Here is an 18,535-nt window from a genome sequence, read left to right as displayed (position 1 = left end):
ACTCCATAATTCTTTTTCTGGATGTGCATAGCTTTTTCCATCATGAGTCTTTTGGAGCTGTCTTTGAACCTTGAATTGATGAGAGGAGTCAAGTCTATCAAAGTTAGTCCTTGCATATACTGTGTGTCTATAATCGTGTATAATGATCTCCTGGTTCTGCTCCCCTCACTCAGCCTCAGTTCATATACATCTTTCCAGGTTGTAATGAAGTCCATCTGCTCCTCATTTCTTATAGCACAATAGTATTCCATTACATTCATATACCACAATTTGTTTAGCCACTCCCCAATTGATGGACATCCCCTTGATTTCCAATTCTTTGCCACCACATAAAGAGATGCTATAAGTTTTTTTTGTACATACTGGTCCATTTCCCACTTATATGATCTCTTTGGGATACAGCCCTAGAAGTGGGCTGTATTGCTAAGTCAAAGGGTATGCACATTTTTATAGCCTTTTGTGCATAGCTCCAAATTGCTCTCCAGAATGGCTGGATCAGTTCACAACTCCACCAACAATGTAACAATGTTCTAATTTCCCCACATCCTCTCCAGCATTTATCATTTTCCTGTTTTATCATGTTAGCCAATCCAACAAGAGAGATGTAGTACCTAAGAGATGTTTTGATTTGCATTTCTTTAATCAACAGGAATTTAGAGCATTTCTTCATATGGCTATAGATATCTTTAATTTCTTCCTCTGAAAACTGCCTGTTCATATCCTTTGACCATTTCTCAATTGGGGAATGACTTGTATTTGGATAAATTTGCCTCATATTTTAGATATGAGGCCTTTGTCAGAGACACTAATTGTAAAGGTTCTTTCCCAGTTATCTGCTTCCCTCCTAATCTTTGTTGCATCGGCTTTGTTTATACAAAAACTTTTCAATTTAACATAATCAAAATTATTCATTTTGCATTTTGTAATGCTCTCTATCTCTTGTTGGGTCATAAATTCTTCCCTTTCCCATAAATCTGACAGGTAAACTATTCCTTGCTCTCCAAAATTGCCTATAGTATCAGCCTTTATTCCTAAATCATGAACCCATTTTGACTTTATTTTGGTATACAGTGTAAGATATTGGTCTATGACCAGTTTCTGCCATACTGTTTCCCAATTTTCCCAGCAGTTTTTGTGAAATAGTGAATTCTTAACCCAGAAGCTCGTTTCTTGGGGTTTATCAAAGAGTAGATTGCTATAGTCATTGACTATTGTGTCTTGTGTACCTATCCTGTTCTACTGATCCACCATGTGTTTCTTAGCCAGTAAGGTATTAGGTTTTAAAGAACTGTAATAGTCAAGCAGAGGATTTTACATTTGATCCTAGAAGTAATAGAAAGCCACTGGAATGTATTAAGTTGTATGTACTGAGTAGATAAGTGCCATGGACAGACTTATGCTTTAGGAAGATCGCTTTGGCAGCCTAGTAGAAGATGGATTGGAGTGTGTTGAGGCAGGGGTACCTTTAAAAGGCTATTACAATGGTCAAAGGATATGAACAAACAGTCATCAAAAAAAAGGAATTATAAACTAGTAACAACCATATAAAAGGATGTTCCAAATCACTAAAAAAAGATATGAAAATCAGAACAACTCTGATCTTTCACTTCATTCCTAGCAAATTAGCAAAGACGAGAAAAGATGAAAATTGACAGTGTTGGAGGAGATGTGGAAAGGCAAGCACACTAATACATTATTGGTAGAGCTGTGAACTTGTATAACCATCTGAGAAGTAACTTGGAATTGTGCAAATAAAGTGACTAAAATGTACATAGCCTTTCACCCAGAGCTTGATTCCATTACCTAGGCATCTACTCCCAAGGAAGTCATTGACAAAAAGAAAGACTCTGCTTATGCCAAAATATTTCTAGCAGTGCTTTTTTTGGTAGCAATGAACGGGAAACTGAGTAGATACCCATTATTTGGACAATGGCTAAACAAATTGTGATACATGAAAGTAATGGAATTGGTTGTTGTCCTTTGTTCTCAAAGAGGACCAAAATGACATCACTATGCTAGAGTCAAGTTTTGACGTGTCTGACTATGGCTGATCAGACCAATATGAGCTCAGAATGCTCTACCACAGGTCGGGCACAAATAGTGTGTGTGAACTTTTGGGGCAGATACTCTAAATTTGCTCATCCTGTGTTTCCTTTGAGCTGTTTCAATTCTGCTTTGCTCATAGAATATGACTATACTGTAAGAAATGATGAGCATAATGAATACAGAGGAGCATGGACAGATGTATTTGGACTGCCTCAAAATAAAGAAACTGAAGCCCACAACATACACAATGACTCCAATAATGTAAATGGATAGAACAACTATACAAGAATTAAAACTGAATGTTGCTAAATGATAAAGACCAAGGTTGGCCCCAGAGAAGAGCTATGAGAAGATGCATGCAAAAACTCCTTTGCTGTGATATAGGTCCGTAGGTGTGGAACATTGTATATAATGTCAGATTTATTTGATATAGTGATTGGTTTTGCTATTTTCTCTCTTCTTCCTCTTCTTTGTTTTGTTCTTTATTATAAGAGATAATTCTCTAAGGGTGATTGGGGAGGGGGGAAGCAGAGGGATGCAAGAGAAAATGTGCTGATGTAAAAACAATATATTAGTAAAGTCTATTAAAAATAACAGAAACAAAATTTAAAAGGGAGGCTATGCAGATGATGAGGGGCTTAACTAAGGTGGTGGCTTGTAAGTGGAGAGAAGGGAATGGATAGGAGGAAGGTCATGGAGGTAGAAATAACAAGATTTGGCAATAGATTAGAGAAGCTAAGTGAATGAGAGGAAGGAATTGAGGATGATACAGAAGTTTCAGGCCTGGGTGACAGACAGGATAGTGGTGCCATTGGGAAGAGGGGAAGGTTTGAGGGAAAAGATGACTGTTTCAGAAGAGGCGATGGAGGGAAGGGAACAAGCATTTATTAAGTACTTACTATGTGCCAGGCACTGTGCTGAGTGCTTTATAAATATTATCTCATTTGGACATGTTGAGTTCAATATGTTCAGGGGGCGATGTGAAACTGGAGCTCAGGACTGAGTCGAGGGCTAGCTATATAGATCTGGAAATCATCTACATAAAGATGATAATTGAACCCATGGGAATTGATGAGGTCACCAAGTGGATAGTAGAGAGATAAAAGAAAAGAGGGCCCAGGACAGAGTCTTGGGAACATCCACGGTAAGTGGTAATGACCTGGATACCAACAAAGGAGACTGAAAAGGAGCAGTCAGTAGGTAGGAGGAGAACCAGAGTAGTTGTAAAAAAAATCTAGAGATACTTGAGTATCCAAGAAGAGAAGATCAACAGTGTCAAACGCTGTAAAAAGGTCCAGAAGTATGAGGATTGCAAACAGGCCATTATTTTTGATAATTAAGAGATCGCTGGCAACTTTAGAGAGGGAAGTTTCTGTTAAAAGAAGAGTCTGGAAATCAGATTGCAGAGGGTTAAAAGGAGGGTGAAGAGAGGAAGTGAAGGCATCTAGCTTTTTCAAGGAGTATAGCTAAAAAGGGGAATTTCGATATGGAATTGTTGAAAGGATTTGACTGAGACAGTCTCTAGCCTGAGAATGATGAAACAGCAGGCCAGACACAAAGTGCCAGTAATCAGGAGGCCTTTTAATTAATTAGTTTCACTATGAAGAACAGATTTGCAAATTGGGAATTCTCCTGATCAGAATTCAACCTTGCTAAAGTGAAGACAGAGATTACATAGGTAAATCACAATGAGAAGGGAAAGGGGAAGGGAGATTACAAACAATTGTTTCCAGGGCTTGATCTGTCTCCCATGACAAGCCCACAGGTGGAAGACAATCCAACAATTGTGGAGTCCTGTGGGAGCAATATTGCTCAAGTCTTTGGTGCTCCTTACTTAGTGGGTCACAGGACCAGAGTTCTATGATGGGAACAGGTTCTACAATCTTTGATTCACTTCACTTACAGTGCACAAGGACAAGAATGCAGTGTTGTCAAGGTTTTCATTGATCATTTCAAGCTGCACTGTGAGCTGACTCACAGGCTAGAAAAAGCAATTCTGAAAAATCTAATCTATTAGTATATTCATTACACATATCAGATGGTTTAATATGAAAAATCATAATTCCCTTCACAGAATGATAGCTAGCCAGGATGATAGATTTAAGTGAAGGCTTTTTTTTCAGATGGGGAACACATGGTTATATTTATGGGCATCAGGGAAGAAGTCAGTAGATAGGCAGAGACTGAAAATTATAGAGAGTGAGGATGATAATGACAGCAATCTGCTGAAAAAAATCAGAGGAGATGTAACCAAGGGTACTTGTAGAAGAGTTATAATTGGCAAGGAGAAGAGCCATTAGTACTCATGGTACATTCATCTGGTACTGGAATAAAGGAAGAGATGGGAGAACATATGTGAAAGAAGTGAGATGAGGAGAAAAGAAGAGGGTACTCAGCAAATGGCTTCAATTTTTTAAAGAACATTTAAGGAGACATCTCTAGCACAGAAGATGGTGGAAGATAGTTGGGATGTCTGAAGTGGAGAGTGGGGTAATGAGACAATTAGGGAGCAGTAGAATGATTTTCTTACTGCAACGAGGGCCCAGCTGAGATTAGAAAACATAAATTTGTAGTAGACCTGACTGGCGTGGTTATAGGATTTTTTATCCAGCTCTAGTCAGCAGCCTAGGACTAGGAGGGAAGGAGGTGGTAAGGAGGTAATCTAAGGTTCAGATTGGCAAAGCAAGGTCAGCAAAAACATAAGAGATTGAAAATATGGAAGTGTCAAATTGAATTGGTTCACGTAAGAGTTGGGGTAGAAAAGGTAGGAGGAAAGTGTTGCAGGGGTAATACCTCTGGAAGAACTGAAAAGAGGAGTAATGAGGTCACAGTGAAAATAAAGAGTAGAGTTAGGTTTTGTGAAGCATAGGAGAAAATGGAATGATAAGAAATTATGGTCATGTAAAGGAATTTCTGAACATGGAAATAGAACACTTAGGAGTGATGGTGAAATCAAGAGTATGAACATCTTTGTGTGAACCGAAATGCCACGGAGGAGTAGGCAATGGAAACAGAGTAGCTTTGAGACAGCATCAATCTGTATGATGTGTGAGGGTTTAGTGTGAGGGTAGGGGTTGGGATGGGCAACTAGGTGCCGCAGTGGATAGACTGCTTGGCCTGGAGTCAGAAAGACTCATCTTCCTGAGTTCAAATCTGGCCTCAGACACTTACTAGCTATGTGACTATGTGGGCAGGTCATTTAACCTGTTTGCCTTAGTTTCCTCATCTGTAAAATGAACTGGAGAAGGAATTGCAAACCACTTCAGTATCTTTGCCAAGAAAATGCCAAATGAAGTCACGAAGAATTAGATATGACTGAAACAACTGAACAACAACAAAAGCAGTTGGGGTAGAAAGATTGATCCAAGGACTGAACTCATTGAAGAAGCATGGAGAATGTCCTGGGGTGTTCACAGATAATGGCTACCAGGAGCAGGTGGGAGCGAGCAGGATCTGCATTGGATGATAAACTTGAGTATGAATTTCAAAGGAGGAAAGCTGCTGAGTTCTAATGACAGGGGAAGAATCTGGAAGAAGCAATGGATAGCGAGGAGTATTTTTGGATGTGTCCAATAATGGTGTAATTTGGCATACTTAATAATAAGTATTCATAATGTTGCATACTTAAAAGACTTTTGTTTTTCTTTTAGCAAATAAGGGCTTGTTAATGTGGGGGGGGATGGACTGAAGTAAAATAAAAGGTCCATCAAAAGAGAGTACTGAGTACTGAGGGGTGGAAGGATTGATTAGAGGTCTTGGATGTGAGTCTGAGTGTATAATTTAAGCATTGGGAGTGATGGAATGATAAGAGGTTAGCCCTAGAGGAGTGTCAAGTTTATTTTTTTTTAATTAGGGAAATGAACATGTGGTTAATGGTAGCATCCAGAGTATGACCCCACAGAGGTGGAGTACAGGAGTAGGACGTGGAATTCAAGGAGGCGGTGTCCAGTCCACAGGCATTTTTATTAAGTTGTAAGCTCCTTGAGAGTAGTGTGTGGTATGGATTTATGAATCCAAGAATTAAAACAGAGGCGTCTCAAAGTGAAAGTAGAAAGGAAAATTTATTACGATCCCACGGGAAAGGGCAATTCCAGGCACCTCTCAGTGTCAGAGCACACTGGACACAGAGAATTGGGGTGTTTATACAGGTCCCTAACTGCAATTCCCCCTCCCAACCTCCTTCCTCTTGGCTTGAAGATGTAAGCTTTGAGGGTATAATCTGGACGTGATAAATCTACCCAGTGACAATGGCAAAGAACAAATAGAATGGTTATTTTTGACAAGCAGGTGATGGGCATAACCTTCCCACCATTCTTATCCCATTCTCCCATCAATCTGAAGTGATAAATCTATCTTAGTGACAATGACGATGAACAAATGGTTTGGTTATCTGTGACAGGCAGAAGCCAGTTGTTGGTTACCTCATCTTCACATCTGTGGCAAACTAGCCTTTCCTACCACTCTTGCTTCTGCAAAGTATGCCTCCCATCACCCTTCCATCTGTGACAGATATCCCCAGCACCCTTACATTTTGTCTCCCATCATTCATACTTAACTGGTCTTGCACATCTGCATTGCACCTGGCTTTCTGGCTTTTCATCCATTCTCCTCCCAAGCCGAGGGTCCCTTATCCTGGGGTCAATACACAGGAGGTGAGCATCCTGGGTCCTGTCCTTACTCTCAGAGGATTTTATGGTTGTTGACTCATTCACCTCTAGCCTTCTTTCTTTCAGGCCTCTCGCCCTTAGGTAAAGACACAGGATGTGATTTTTATCCTCAGGGGCCTTACAGTTACTAACTTGTCTTCCCACAGTTACTAACTTGTCTTACAGAAAAACTTAAGTAGAAAGCTGAAGTTTAGATTTCATGAGAGGCCTATCTTACTTATTCCTGTTTATTTAATTTGTCCCTTTTTATGAGCTGTCTTCACCCATTCCACACAGTAGTAACTTTGACCATACTTTGTGTCCCCAGCACTTAGCACTGGTACGTAGAAGGCGCTTAATAAATGCTTGTTGACGGATGTCGATTTATTTACTATGTGCCAGGCCCTGTGCCATGCTCTCCGGTTACACCGGCTTAGGAAGTTTGGAGGAACATCAGTACAGATGTTAAAGGATAATACGGGAGGGAAGAAAGACAGGAAGAAAGAGAGAACGAAGCAAGGAGGGTTACATCATAGGGCAGAAACAGAATTCTGCTTTGGGTATTTGATATTGTAAACATCAAAAAGAGGCTGCGGATTGTGAGGGTAGAAGGGAGAGTCTGAAAGGGGCAGCGGAGAACGAGACGCAACTAATCCTCCCTCGCAAATGAAAGTACAGCTGGGGCTCGAATTTTATTATTTTGGTTTTACTAAAGGCCAGCTGCTTTCCACTATACCAACCCCCCGGCTATTCCCCTACTATCTTCTTGCTCTTCCCCCCTCTTTTCTCAAGATTCTTGGTACCTTCCAGGTTGCGAAAGTAACAAAGACGGAAGCAGGCCGCCTAGGGTAGTGGGGGCGGGAGCTGTTGCTCTGGGTAACGGAAGTGAGGTCAGCGCGGTCTCCAGTTTAGCGGGAGATTCGGAGTGTGCTAGCGGCTTTTAGGCGGAAGCGACCAGCTAGAGACCTGGGGACCCCCGGGTTCAAGCAGTAGCTGCGCCGGGCGACGAGTCTGGGCTCATTACTCCAGTGGTTCGTGAGCCCGGTAACGAGGGACGGCGTGGGGCACAGGGCTGAGGTGGGATCTCCAGTCCCCTAGCATTGGGCGCCTCTCATGCCCGGGCCTGCCTGCGGGAGGGCGAAAGGGGAGGGGGAAAATCCAGGGTCCACCCAGGCCCTCAGGCCACTACCTGCGGCTGTTGACCGTAGACTCCCTGAAGCCACAAGCTGTTTCCCACCGCTGTCTTTCTCTCTTCCCCTCCCTCCTTTGCCCGGTATTCTGCACACAGATGCCACAGAAATGTTTACCGAGTGAGGAGCCGTACACCAGAAGCCAAATGCTGCTTTTTTTTTTTTTAAATTGAGATGGAAAGACTTCTAAAAGTCATCTAATCTAACCTTTTCATTTTACAGTTGAGGAAACTGAGACTCAGAGAGGCTAAGTGAATTGCCCGTGCTTGTGCAGTGCAGAGAACTAGGTCTAGAACCCAGCTCTAGGTACCCCCGCATAGCCCAGCTCCCCTGCTTCCTCAGCCCCAGCTTCCAGGCTGTACGCAGTATTCTCGCCGGAATGAGAGTGTGGAGATCCCTGACAGGGCTTCCGGGAGGGTTGAGAACCCCAGTGACTCGCTGGTTCAGCTCCTTGTTGCCAATTGTGGATGTTCCTGAATTGGGGCAGATCATTTATCTGTCATTTGCTTTACTATCTAGTAAATATAAATATTTGTTGATTTGTATTGAATTTATCTTCTTCCCTAATGTAGGCTTCACCTCACATCTTCTCTAAGGTGTCATCCTCCGTGGCTAGAAACTTTGGAATCATCTTTGATTTCATCTTATTCTCCCAAATACAACCAGTATTCATGCCTTAGATTAACCTCCTATTGGTTCTCAGATTTGTCTCTTGCTTTCCAACTGTTATTACACTATCTTGGTCTTTATCACCTGAGTTTCAGTTATTGCCTAGCTGAGTCGCTTTTTCTTTGGCTTTATTCACATTTACCCTCTTCTGGGCTCCCCACTACCAGACTGATCTTTCTAAAATATGCTTTTATCATGTCACTCCCCTGCCCTAAAACCTTCAAGAGTTCACCAATGGCTACAGTACTGAGAGTTTTCAATTTTTTTTTCTCAAGGCACAATTTCTTTGCCATGATGCATCATAGCACCCAGGACATTTGAATCTACAAGATAAGAGGGATCTCAGGTGGTCCATCTGGGTCTTTGGATTCCCCTGCCTCTTTCCTTCTTCAGCTTTTTTTCCTCTTTTTATTTGTTCTCTTAGACCTCACAACAGAGGAAGCAGCTTGATACTTTGGATAAAGCTGCACTTGTGACCTTCCCAGTGTCAAGCCAGATCAAGCAGACAGCAAATTGCACCTGGTGTCAGGGATTTAGTCACACAAAATCAGGAAATTAGCATGCTAAGGGACACTTTGAGAACCATTGGCCTATAGGATTAGCTCCTTACTCTGCTTTTGAGACCTTCCTCAATTTGTCCCTACCCTTCCAACTTTATCTCCCATTACTCTTCCCCTTGAAATTTCCATTCCAGCTGAGCTACTCTAGCTTTACTTCACAAACACAATTTGCTAATTCCTATCCCTTTTCCTTTGTTCATGTTTTTGCTGCCTGTCCCACTTCAGAGGCCTTACCTGTTATCCCAGCAGCATGTCCAGCTCTTTTGTATTCCACAGCACCTAGCATATTGTCTTGTATTATTAGTTAATTGCATCTAGCTAGTCCAACAAAGATTTGTGAGTTACATGCTTTTGTAGTTCTTGCTACCTTGTTTAGAGTAGTAGTGCTCAGTAAACATTTGCTGCTTATAGAATTGATCTGTGAACTCTTAACCATAAAGTATACTACAAATGGTTAGTATTTTGTTCTGAGTGTGTCCCATACCATTGCAAGGCAACACATAAAATGATAAATAATTTACAGTCATTAGATATTTGAAAACTTGGGATATTTTTCCCTATTACTCTTTTAAGAAGATATTAATATGAAAAGGTGATCTTTGTCTTTTTAAGAGTGTGCCAGTAAGATAAAATAATTAAAGATATGTCCAGACTGATGTCCCTAGGAAAAAAAGTTTGACTTTGGGATGAAATTATAAATTTGTAAAAGCCCACTTCACATTCATACTAAGTAACAGCTCAGTAATAATGATAATTGCTAGCATATGTATAGTGCTTTAAGATTTGCAAAGTACTTTACAAATATTTCACTTTCTCCTCACAGCATTCTTGAGAGATGGGTGTACTCATCCCTATTTTACAGATGAGAAAATTAAGGCAAATAGTGGTTCAGTGATTTGCTCAGGGTCACACAACTAGTAAGTTACTTGAAGCCAGATTTGAACTTAGGTCTTCCTGACTCCAGGTCCAACACAGTCTCTACTGTGCAATTGTGACCAGTTGATCATTTGTTTCTAACAGATCTTTATCCTGAATAAGAGCCATGAAAGTCGCTTGAGTACAATAGAGATTCCTGAGAAAGGGAAGGTGTTGGGGGAAATCTAGAGACTGTTTTCAATGGATTAAAAATCAGAATATTTCTTTTTTCTGGAGGTGAGGAAAGAGAAAGAGACTCGGCAACCTGCCGACATCTCTTTCGACTCTGGCAATCTGTGAAAATTAAGCCCTCGTTTACTATACTTTCTCTGCAGTTCCCTGAGATGAGCTACAATGGACCAGAAAATTATCTCTCTGGCAGCAGAAAAAACAGCAAATAAACTGCAAGAATTTCTGCAGTGCCTGAAAGATGATGAGGTGAATATGAAGATTCCAACTTATTTATTACTGATGGGAAAATCCTATTAAAAGTTTTCAGTAGGTACTAAAATGCTATATTATGTAAATGCAAAATAATGACAGTGAAAGGACAACTAATCTTTCATCAACAAGCTTCGGTTTTCCTGAAATATGAGAAGGGAGGACAAGAATATAAGTAATTTATACATGAATGAAAAATTCTATGATATCATCAATGTGGATATTTGCTGGAGTGATGCCTTTTCCTCCTTAACCCCTCCTGTTCATGACTTCCCATGGACCCTTCCCTAGGTCACCCTCAGTAGACCAGGGGTTTCCTCTGAACCTTTAATGCGATCAGGGTCAGCCTAGTAGAGCACATAGCCATCTACTTGGGATCCCTCGCTCTTGCTTCCTGAGTGGTCCACCTCTTGTCCCCACATCATAGATTTCTTGGATGAAGTGTTTCATGCCATTTCTTAACTTGTTTATTTTTGTAATAAGACCATCAAGATGGATAAGATTCAGTTTCTCCAATATTGAGTCTGATGCTTGTTCACCAGCCAAGTGTCTCATATTCTGAGTACTAACGATTAAGCTGTGTAGAGATAGTTTGAAAACTGATTCTTAGTGCCTTCTGTCTCCCCTGCCATTCTGCCACTATTGCAATCATGGTTAAGTACATGGTGAATGAAGCTGAGAGTTTTTAATGCATTGATGCTACAGTAATTGAAAATGACATAGGACTATCTTATTTACTGCATTATGGCAGCACTTACTGAACACTTACTGAAGCACTCTTAATTATTCTTTGAAACATGCTAAACTGATTTTGTAGCATGATACTGTTTATTTGCATGAATTATGATTACTTTATTTTGCAGAGATTAAAAAAAGGTTGGGTTAACAATAGCATTTTATTAAAATTACCACCACTGCCCTATTTTTTAAAAAATGAGGGTACTTGTAGTTCTTGGTGTCAGTTAGAGATCTGTGCCTAACCAGGTATATCTTTCATATAATTTTTACTAGAGAATGTTGTGTCTTACCATTACCTAAAATTTGAAACCATTTTTTCTTTGGTTACAGCTGACTGGTCTCCTTCAGAAGCATGCAGTGAAAGGAAAATCCTCTGGAGCACTGCTGAAAGGCATCTTCAAGGGTGATGATGATGATGATATTGCCATTTCCTAAAAGTGGCTTAAATAATTGCCATAGTTCTCTAGTTAGTTGTTAGTTGTTGGATTTGTTTACTGTGAAAATACATAAACGTTACTATTTTCTTGCCTGCTTGTCCTCTCTCCACTCTCCTATTCACACCCAAAGGGCATTTTGTGCACCCAGGGGTGGTTTTGTAAAATCAACTAGGACCAGAGAACAAAATGAAAGGACAGTTGGAATTGTTATTGTTGTTGGTTTAAAAAAATTTCATTGGATAAGATTCATATGGTGTTGATTTATTGGTAATCAGAGGAAGCTTTTTACCTGTCATCTCCCTTGATTTGGTGTTTTTGGAAGTGTGTTTAAGGCCATAACAGTAATTGCTACCTGACCTATACCTAGTTTGAGGCCAAGGATCCTTAGGGTTTAATAAAATACTTAATTCAGTTTTTTTCTTAAAAGTAGGTAGTGCTCTTTTATTTCTGTCTCTTGAACAGGTTCCAGTTTTACAATGGCAAAAGTCTGTCTCATACTCTTAGAGGTGGGCATGTGTACTGGAAAATGGCACATTGGTATGAGATATAACAGTGAAAGTGAAATATGGTTTTGGGCTCTGGGCAAGTAATTTTTGTTTTCTTTTTTCAGTAAAACCATTTTTTGCTGCAGGGCAACAGTCTCCCACTTTCCATTAGAGTAATTTTTAAACTGTTTTGAGTCCGCATTCATGGAAACTTGAACTATCCTTAATCTCTTCTTCTATTACTGTTCATCCCATGCTAAACCCCACCCAAGAGTACCCCCACTATCTGCCTTCTGTGTGTCTTCTCTTGTACTGCCAAGGAAATCACACAACCATACTGACTAGGTCCTTTACAAATTTGTGTTTTCATTGCTCAACTGGACTCATTACTGCAGAGCAATAAGTTTGCTTTTCCTTAATGCACACTCTGGTGCACTATTTACAGGGTTTGTTTCAAACATTTCTTCTTTTCTTAGACCTTCTACACAATCTTTTTGTCCACTTCCTCTCAGATGCAAACCTTAAAAAATACTGAGAAATTACAGGCTATTTTCTGTGAACTCTTTTTCCTCTGCGTCTTAAAACCCCATAACAAAACCCCCATTCTCTCCTCCAGTAGATATGGTCCTTCTCTCAAAGACTAACTAAATACTCATACCCTGGCTCTCATTCCCTCTATTCAAGCAGATTGCCTGTGCAACTATTTTCTCTTTCTCCCTAATCTTAAATTTCTATCTCTGGCTCCCTCCTGCTCTCTCATGCCCAGGTTTTTCCTATTCTTTAAAAACAAACAGACAACGAAAAACTTTACTTGACCCGTCAAGTTATCATCGTAAACATCTACCTTTCACATCCAAACCCTTAGGAAAAGCTGTCTCTACTTGTTATCCTCACTTCTCAGCCCCTTGCAGTCTGACTTCTGATCCCAGCATTTAAGTGAAACTGATCTTTCCAACATTACCTGTGATTTCTTAATTGCCAAATCCAGTGGTCTTTTCTCAGTTCTTGTTTTTCTTGAGCCATGCAGTATTTGACCATTGATCACCTTGTCCTCCTGCATAGTCTCTCCTCTGGGTTTTCATGACATTGCCTTCTTTCATGACATTTTCCTTGTACATGTCTGGTTACTCCTCTGTTTCCTTTTTTGATTTCTCCATATCATGTCTCCTAGTTATGGGTATAGGCCAGGGTTCTTTCCTGTACCTTATTCTATTTCTGCATTCTCCTTGTCAGCTATCTTGTTGGCTCCGATGGGTTCATTTATCATCTCTGGGCAGGTCACTCCCAAAACTCTCTTTTCTCCTGAGGTTCTGCATATGTAGCTGCTTATTGGACATTTTCCATTGGTTGTCCTATGGTAATTCACACTCATTGTGATTAAACCAGTGCCTCTTTATCTCCATACCATATCTCTCTTTCTACCTATTTCTGTCAAAGTTAGCATAACATCATCCTTCTAGCCATGCAGGTTTACAGTCTTGGAGTCATTCTCAGTTTTTCATTTTCCCTTTCCTTCCATATCCAATCAGTTGCCAAGACTTGTCAAATATACCTCCGTAACATCTCTCCCATCCATTCACTTCTCTTCACTTATATGACCATCACTCTAGTTGAGGTTCTCATCTCCTCTCACGTAGACTATGTAATAAGCCTCATAATTGATATCCCTACCTCAAGGCTCTCCCTTTACAATTTGCCCTCCACCCAGTTACCAAAATGATATTCCTAGAGCATTTGTCTGACTGTGTCATTCCCCTATTCAAAAGGTACCAGTGGCTCTCTGTTGCTTCTAGAGTAAAATACAAAGTGTTCTCTTTGGTATTTAAAGCTCTTGGAAATCTGGTTTCAGCCTTCTTTTCCAAACTGATTACATGTAACTCTCCCTTCAGATGATCTACCTTCCTGCCAAACTGGCCTATTTGTCCCTTCTATACAACACTCTATCTTTCATCTTCATCCCTTTGAACAGGTTGTCCCTCGGGTCTAGAATACATTTCTTTTCTACTTCTGCCTTTTGGAAATCTCTACTTCCCATCAAAACTTAGGTCAAATACTACATGAGGCCTTTTCTTATTTTGATCCCTTCACCCCCTCAAAAACATTTATCTGCATTTACTTTGTGTATGTTGTATATTTACATCTGCCCACCTTTTTCTGTCAATAGATTATAAGCTCCTTGAGGGCAGGGACAGTTTTGTTTTCTCTTTTGCATTTCAGCACCTAGCTCAGTGATAGACATAACATAAGCATTTAATGGTTGTTTGAAGGGCTGAAAGAGAAGGAAGATCACCTGTCTTAGGTGGGCTTCACAAGTAAAAGAAGAATAAAAGAAGAGCTGTCAGCAACTAAAGTTCACCACTACTGCTGCTGGATATTCCTCGATCTTGTTGAAGATATTTTTTCTAACATATACCTCCTCTGCTGAGCTCAACTTATTTTTAGCTTACTGAAAAGGATGGTTTTTCTGTAATTCAAGTCAATAAGTGTTTATGAGAGAGTCCAGTTTTTCAAATCCTGTGTGCCTGTGACAAATACAGTATTTTGAGATGGCCTTCAGTTATCTGACAACTGCTGTTGTCACAATCAGTGAGAAATATCCTCTCAAAGAGACTTTTTTTCTTTGCAGTATCTAATTATGCATAGAAAAGAAAATTTTCTGTGCCTTTGTTGTAGTGAGCTAGTGATTTGGTATATAAAGTACTATGAATTTGCCTTTTGACCACAACTCTTAGGCACTACTATGATTAGTATTAGAGAGATCCATGATTTATTAATCTTTTGTCTTTGTAATCTGCCTTCTCTATGTAGTCTATATGATAGTAATTATTATTTCTTCTTTTCTGCTTTGTTTTTCCACCCCTTCTTCTAAAACAAGGTTCCCCATGTTCTGAGGAGGCTGGAGCCCTTAGGAGACTCAAAGTATACAAATGTTGTATCCAGTTGGTGGAATCAGGAGATCTGCATAGAGAAGTAGCATCTGAGATCACAGGACTACTGATGCTTGAGGTAGGTTGAAAGCTAAGGATTCTTTGGTGTGGCTCTCTTGGATTTGCAGTTTGTAAAAAGGAGAGTTAGGGAAATTTCAGTATATTAAGCTTAGTACAATGCCATCTTTTATTATGAACAGCATTTTTAAGTCTGGCTTTTGGAGCATACAGTATCTAATTAATTACATTGAGTCTCTAGTGCAGGCCTGCACAACCTGCAGCCCGAGGGTCTCTTGCAATAAGCCAAAGGATTTCGGGTGGCTCTCAAAAAATGTAGAGGAAAACATCCTTTGTATGTAGAGGAAATCCTTTGGCATGCAGCAAGGGGCCCGAGGACCATAAGCAGCTGCAGGTTGTGTAGGCCTGCTCTGGTGTCACATGCTTTTGAAAACTGGACATGTTTGTGGTGAAAAAACAGGGTAATTAGTGGGAAATGTTATGTCCCTTATTTGTCCAGTTCTAGTTTTTAGCACAAAGGCAGTGATCCTTTCAGGTTATTGCCTGTGCCTTTTGGGAGTAGTTCACATCTAGGTAATACTTCTGTTAATTCAACAAAAAGTACTTTTTCATCTTCCGGCCCTTATTTGATTTCTTTGACCTTTGAACTTTTAGGTTCACAGTTTGCCTGGCTCCTTGTTGGTCGAGCTAGCCAATGGATTTGTTGATGTTGTTAGGGAAGCCAACTTGGTGAATGGGAAGTCTTTGGAGTTATTACCCATTATCCTTACCGCTCTAGCTACCAAAAAGGAAAACCTGGCTTATGGAAAAGGTAATTTCTTTCCACTTTTAAATAATTCAACTCAGCAAAGAATTATGAGTGCCTGCTGTGTACAGAGCATTATGTTAGGTACTGAGGGAAATAAGAAGTTTAGGTAAGCACTGAGGAAGCTTGCAGTCCTGTCAAGGGATAAGACATAAATACCGACAACTTTAATACACAGTATTGAGGGGGATCGGTGCGTAAGAGAGGTCCATAACAAAGTGGTCTGTGAAGTCCCGAGGGAAGTATGGAAGCCCATAGCACGAAGACCTCTTTTTGCTTTAGGCAGTATTAAAGAATAATACAACAGTGTCATGGTCTCACATTAATGAAAGGTCTAATTCGTCTTCCTTGAATAGAAGACAAACAATCCAGGAATGGATCTTGATTTCCTGTTCCTGAGAGACTTAGTATTGTTTGTGCTAACCAAACCAGGCAGGGAAATGTCTTTGTTTAATCCAATTTAAGAACAGTCTTTGCTCAGATTGAAAGGGAAATAAACTCTTGGAGGGAGTGGTGAAAGATACAGTAATTGGTTTGGGGATGATATTTTCTCTAGGGCACATTGATAATCAGTGTTAATAAAATTCTGTTTGGTGAATCAAAAAGCCTTATTACAAGGAGTTGAAGAGAGAGTTGGTATTGAGGAGGAGATGCCAGGCATAAATAACTTTCATAAAATTTTGATAGTGAGGGAGAAGAAAGAAATGGTTGCTGTATAGGACTAAGGAAAAGCTTTTTAGGATTGGGTAAAATCTGAATATGTTTATAGGAAGATGGGAAGAAATCAGTGGGGAGGGAGAAATTAAAGAAGCATGAGAGAGAAAGGGCAGCTCCTGGAGGAAGCAAGAAGGTCTGGGATCAAATGTGTGGGTAGAAGGACTGGCTGTCATAGTGAAGAGTCACAGGCCAGAGGAAAGGAAAATAAAGTGGCTAATGATTGTTGGACACTCTGAGGAGCAGAGGTGGGGGCCGAAGTTGGTCCTGTTGGATGTCTTCAGTCTTCTCTCAGTGAAGTATAGGAGGCTGAATTAAGCACTGTGATTGTGAGGGTTGAGAGATTGAGAAGGGAATTGTTTGGAACAGCTCCTGTGAGGAATGAGATACAAAATCAATAAAGGAAAGTGGAACGGTTGTTAAGCAGTTTATATTTTTCAGGTGAGCTGAATGGAGAAGAATATAAGAAGCAGCTGATTAACACTTTGTGTTCTAGCAGGTGAGTGTCAGTCATCTCACAGTTTTTTTTTTTCCTGGAGCTATCCATAGCCCACAAAGAACAACAAATTTTGTCTTTCACCATAAACCTTTCCATTTGCATGCGTGTCATATGTTGTACTATTATGGAATCATTTAATTTGTATTGAATTATTTTAGTCCATAAGGAACAAAAGATTTTAAATGCCCCATTCACGTTCTCAGCGAAGCATTTTCTAGTTACTTGAATATCTCCCTTTTAGGGTGGGGATTTTGCTCACTAGGTACCATTTCAGGAGCATCTTCTTGGAGCTTCAGGTGTTCTCAACTTCTCAAGTTAATATACAGGGTGTCCATAAAGTCCGTGTGTATTTAAAATAGTTGTGACTTTGTAACTATATGTGATAGAAAGAATCTGTAAAAAGCAAAGGAAAGAAGAAACACTTAATTTTTATTATTCTTGTTAATTTTCAACATGTCCACCATCATTACTAAAACAAAGGGTAATAAGATTCTGTAGTTCGTGGAAAACATTTTCAAGCTGATTTTCAGTAATACCAGCAATCACATCAGTTATCCTAGCTTACAAGTCTTCTTCAGATTGAGGTAATACAGCAGTTATGCCTGTTGATCTTGCCACTGATGTGGAATGTTGCTTCATTGGAGAATATTAAATTACTCAAAAATGCATCATTGTTGCTAAGTTTGTCATTGAACTGGTGACATGTTAATGTTGTGCATGATAATCCTCTTCTAACAACATTTGATGCACTTGAATTTTGTATGCTTTTTTAAAAGTTTAATTTATAAAAATAAAATAAACATAAAATTTCTGAAGACAAAAACAAACTAGACACATTAAGCTTTTTAATCCTTGTTACAGATACTTTCTGTCACATAGTTACAAAGTTACAATTATTTTAAATTGCACACAGACTTTACGGACACCCTGTATAATATAGTTATTCCATTTTATATAGTCCACCCCTTTTCTGATGATCAGTCTCTTTAGGAAAAGAAAAGAGGCATACCCTTAGCCTCTTTGGATTTCATTATGGCATAGTCTATCCACTTTCTTCCTGTCTTTGCCTGTTGGCATGACTTATTAAGAAAATGAAGAGATCTTAGCTGCCTGGCACTTAGAGGTTGTGGCACCCATTGTAGAAAAAAGGACAGTACTGATCTGACACAGTAAAGAATCACTGCAACCTGTGGAGTCCAGATACTTGGGCTTTATTTTCTTTGTCCTAGCATAACCTTGAGTTTTTTCTGTTGTGTTATGAGAATTAAAAGTTGTTTTCAAGTGAAATTTGAACCCGTGGAAAAGGAATGGAAAAATAGGTATTTTAAGAGGTAAAATCTGATCACAACAAGTATTTTACAATTAAAATATTAAGGCAAAAAGAGTTCCAAGCATTAAATGGTAAGTTTTCTGAAGTAGTATTTAATAGTAAGTAGTATTAAGTA

General features: G+C 39.7%; 1 protein-coding gene across 2 annotated transcripts in view; it reads left to right on the top strand.

Annotated features, from left to right (window-relative positions):
- The first annotated feature begins 10,380 nt into the window (after nucleotides 1–10,380).
- The window catches only part of FANCI (FA complementation group I), a 49,802-nt gene continuing 41,647 nt past the window's right edge, over nucleotides 10,381–18,535 (top strand). For both annotated transcript variants that reach the window (XM_036734815.1, XM_036734814.1), the window contains exons 1-5: nucleotides 10,381–10,464; nucleotides 11,536–11,608; nucleotides 15,003–15,133; nucleotides 15,727–15,883; nucleotides 17,033–17,090. In XM_036734815.1, the coding sequence (XP_036590710.1) occupies nucleotides 10,381–10,464; nucleotides 11,536–11,608; nucleotides 15,003–15,133; nucleotides 15,727–15,883; nucleotides 17,033–17,090 (503 nt within the window). The remainder of the gene's footprint in view (nucleotides 10,465–11,535; nucleotides 11,609–15,002; nucleotides 15,134–15,726; nucleotides 15,884–17,032; nucleotides 17,091–18,535) is intronic.

Source organism: Trichosurus vulpecula, chromosome 8, assembly GCF_011100635.1.
Source record: "Trichosurus vulpecula isolate mTriVul1 chromosome 8, mTriVul1.pri, whole genome shotgun sequence".
Classification (NCBI taxonomy): Eukaryota; Metazoa; Chordata; class Mammalia; order Diprotodontia; family Phalangeridae; genus Trichosurus; species Trichosurus vulpecula.
The sequence above is the reverse complement of the archived record's forward strand: the minus strand, read 5'-3'. Positions and strand labels throughout refer to the sequence as shown.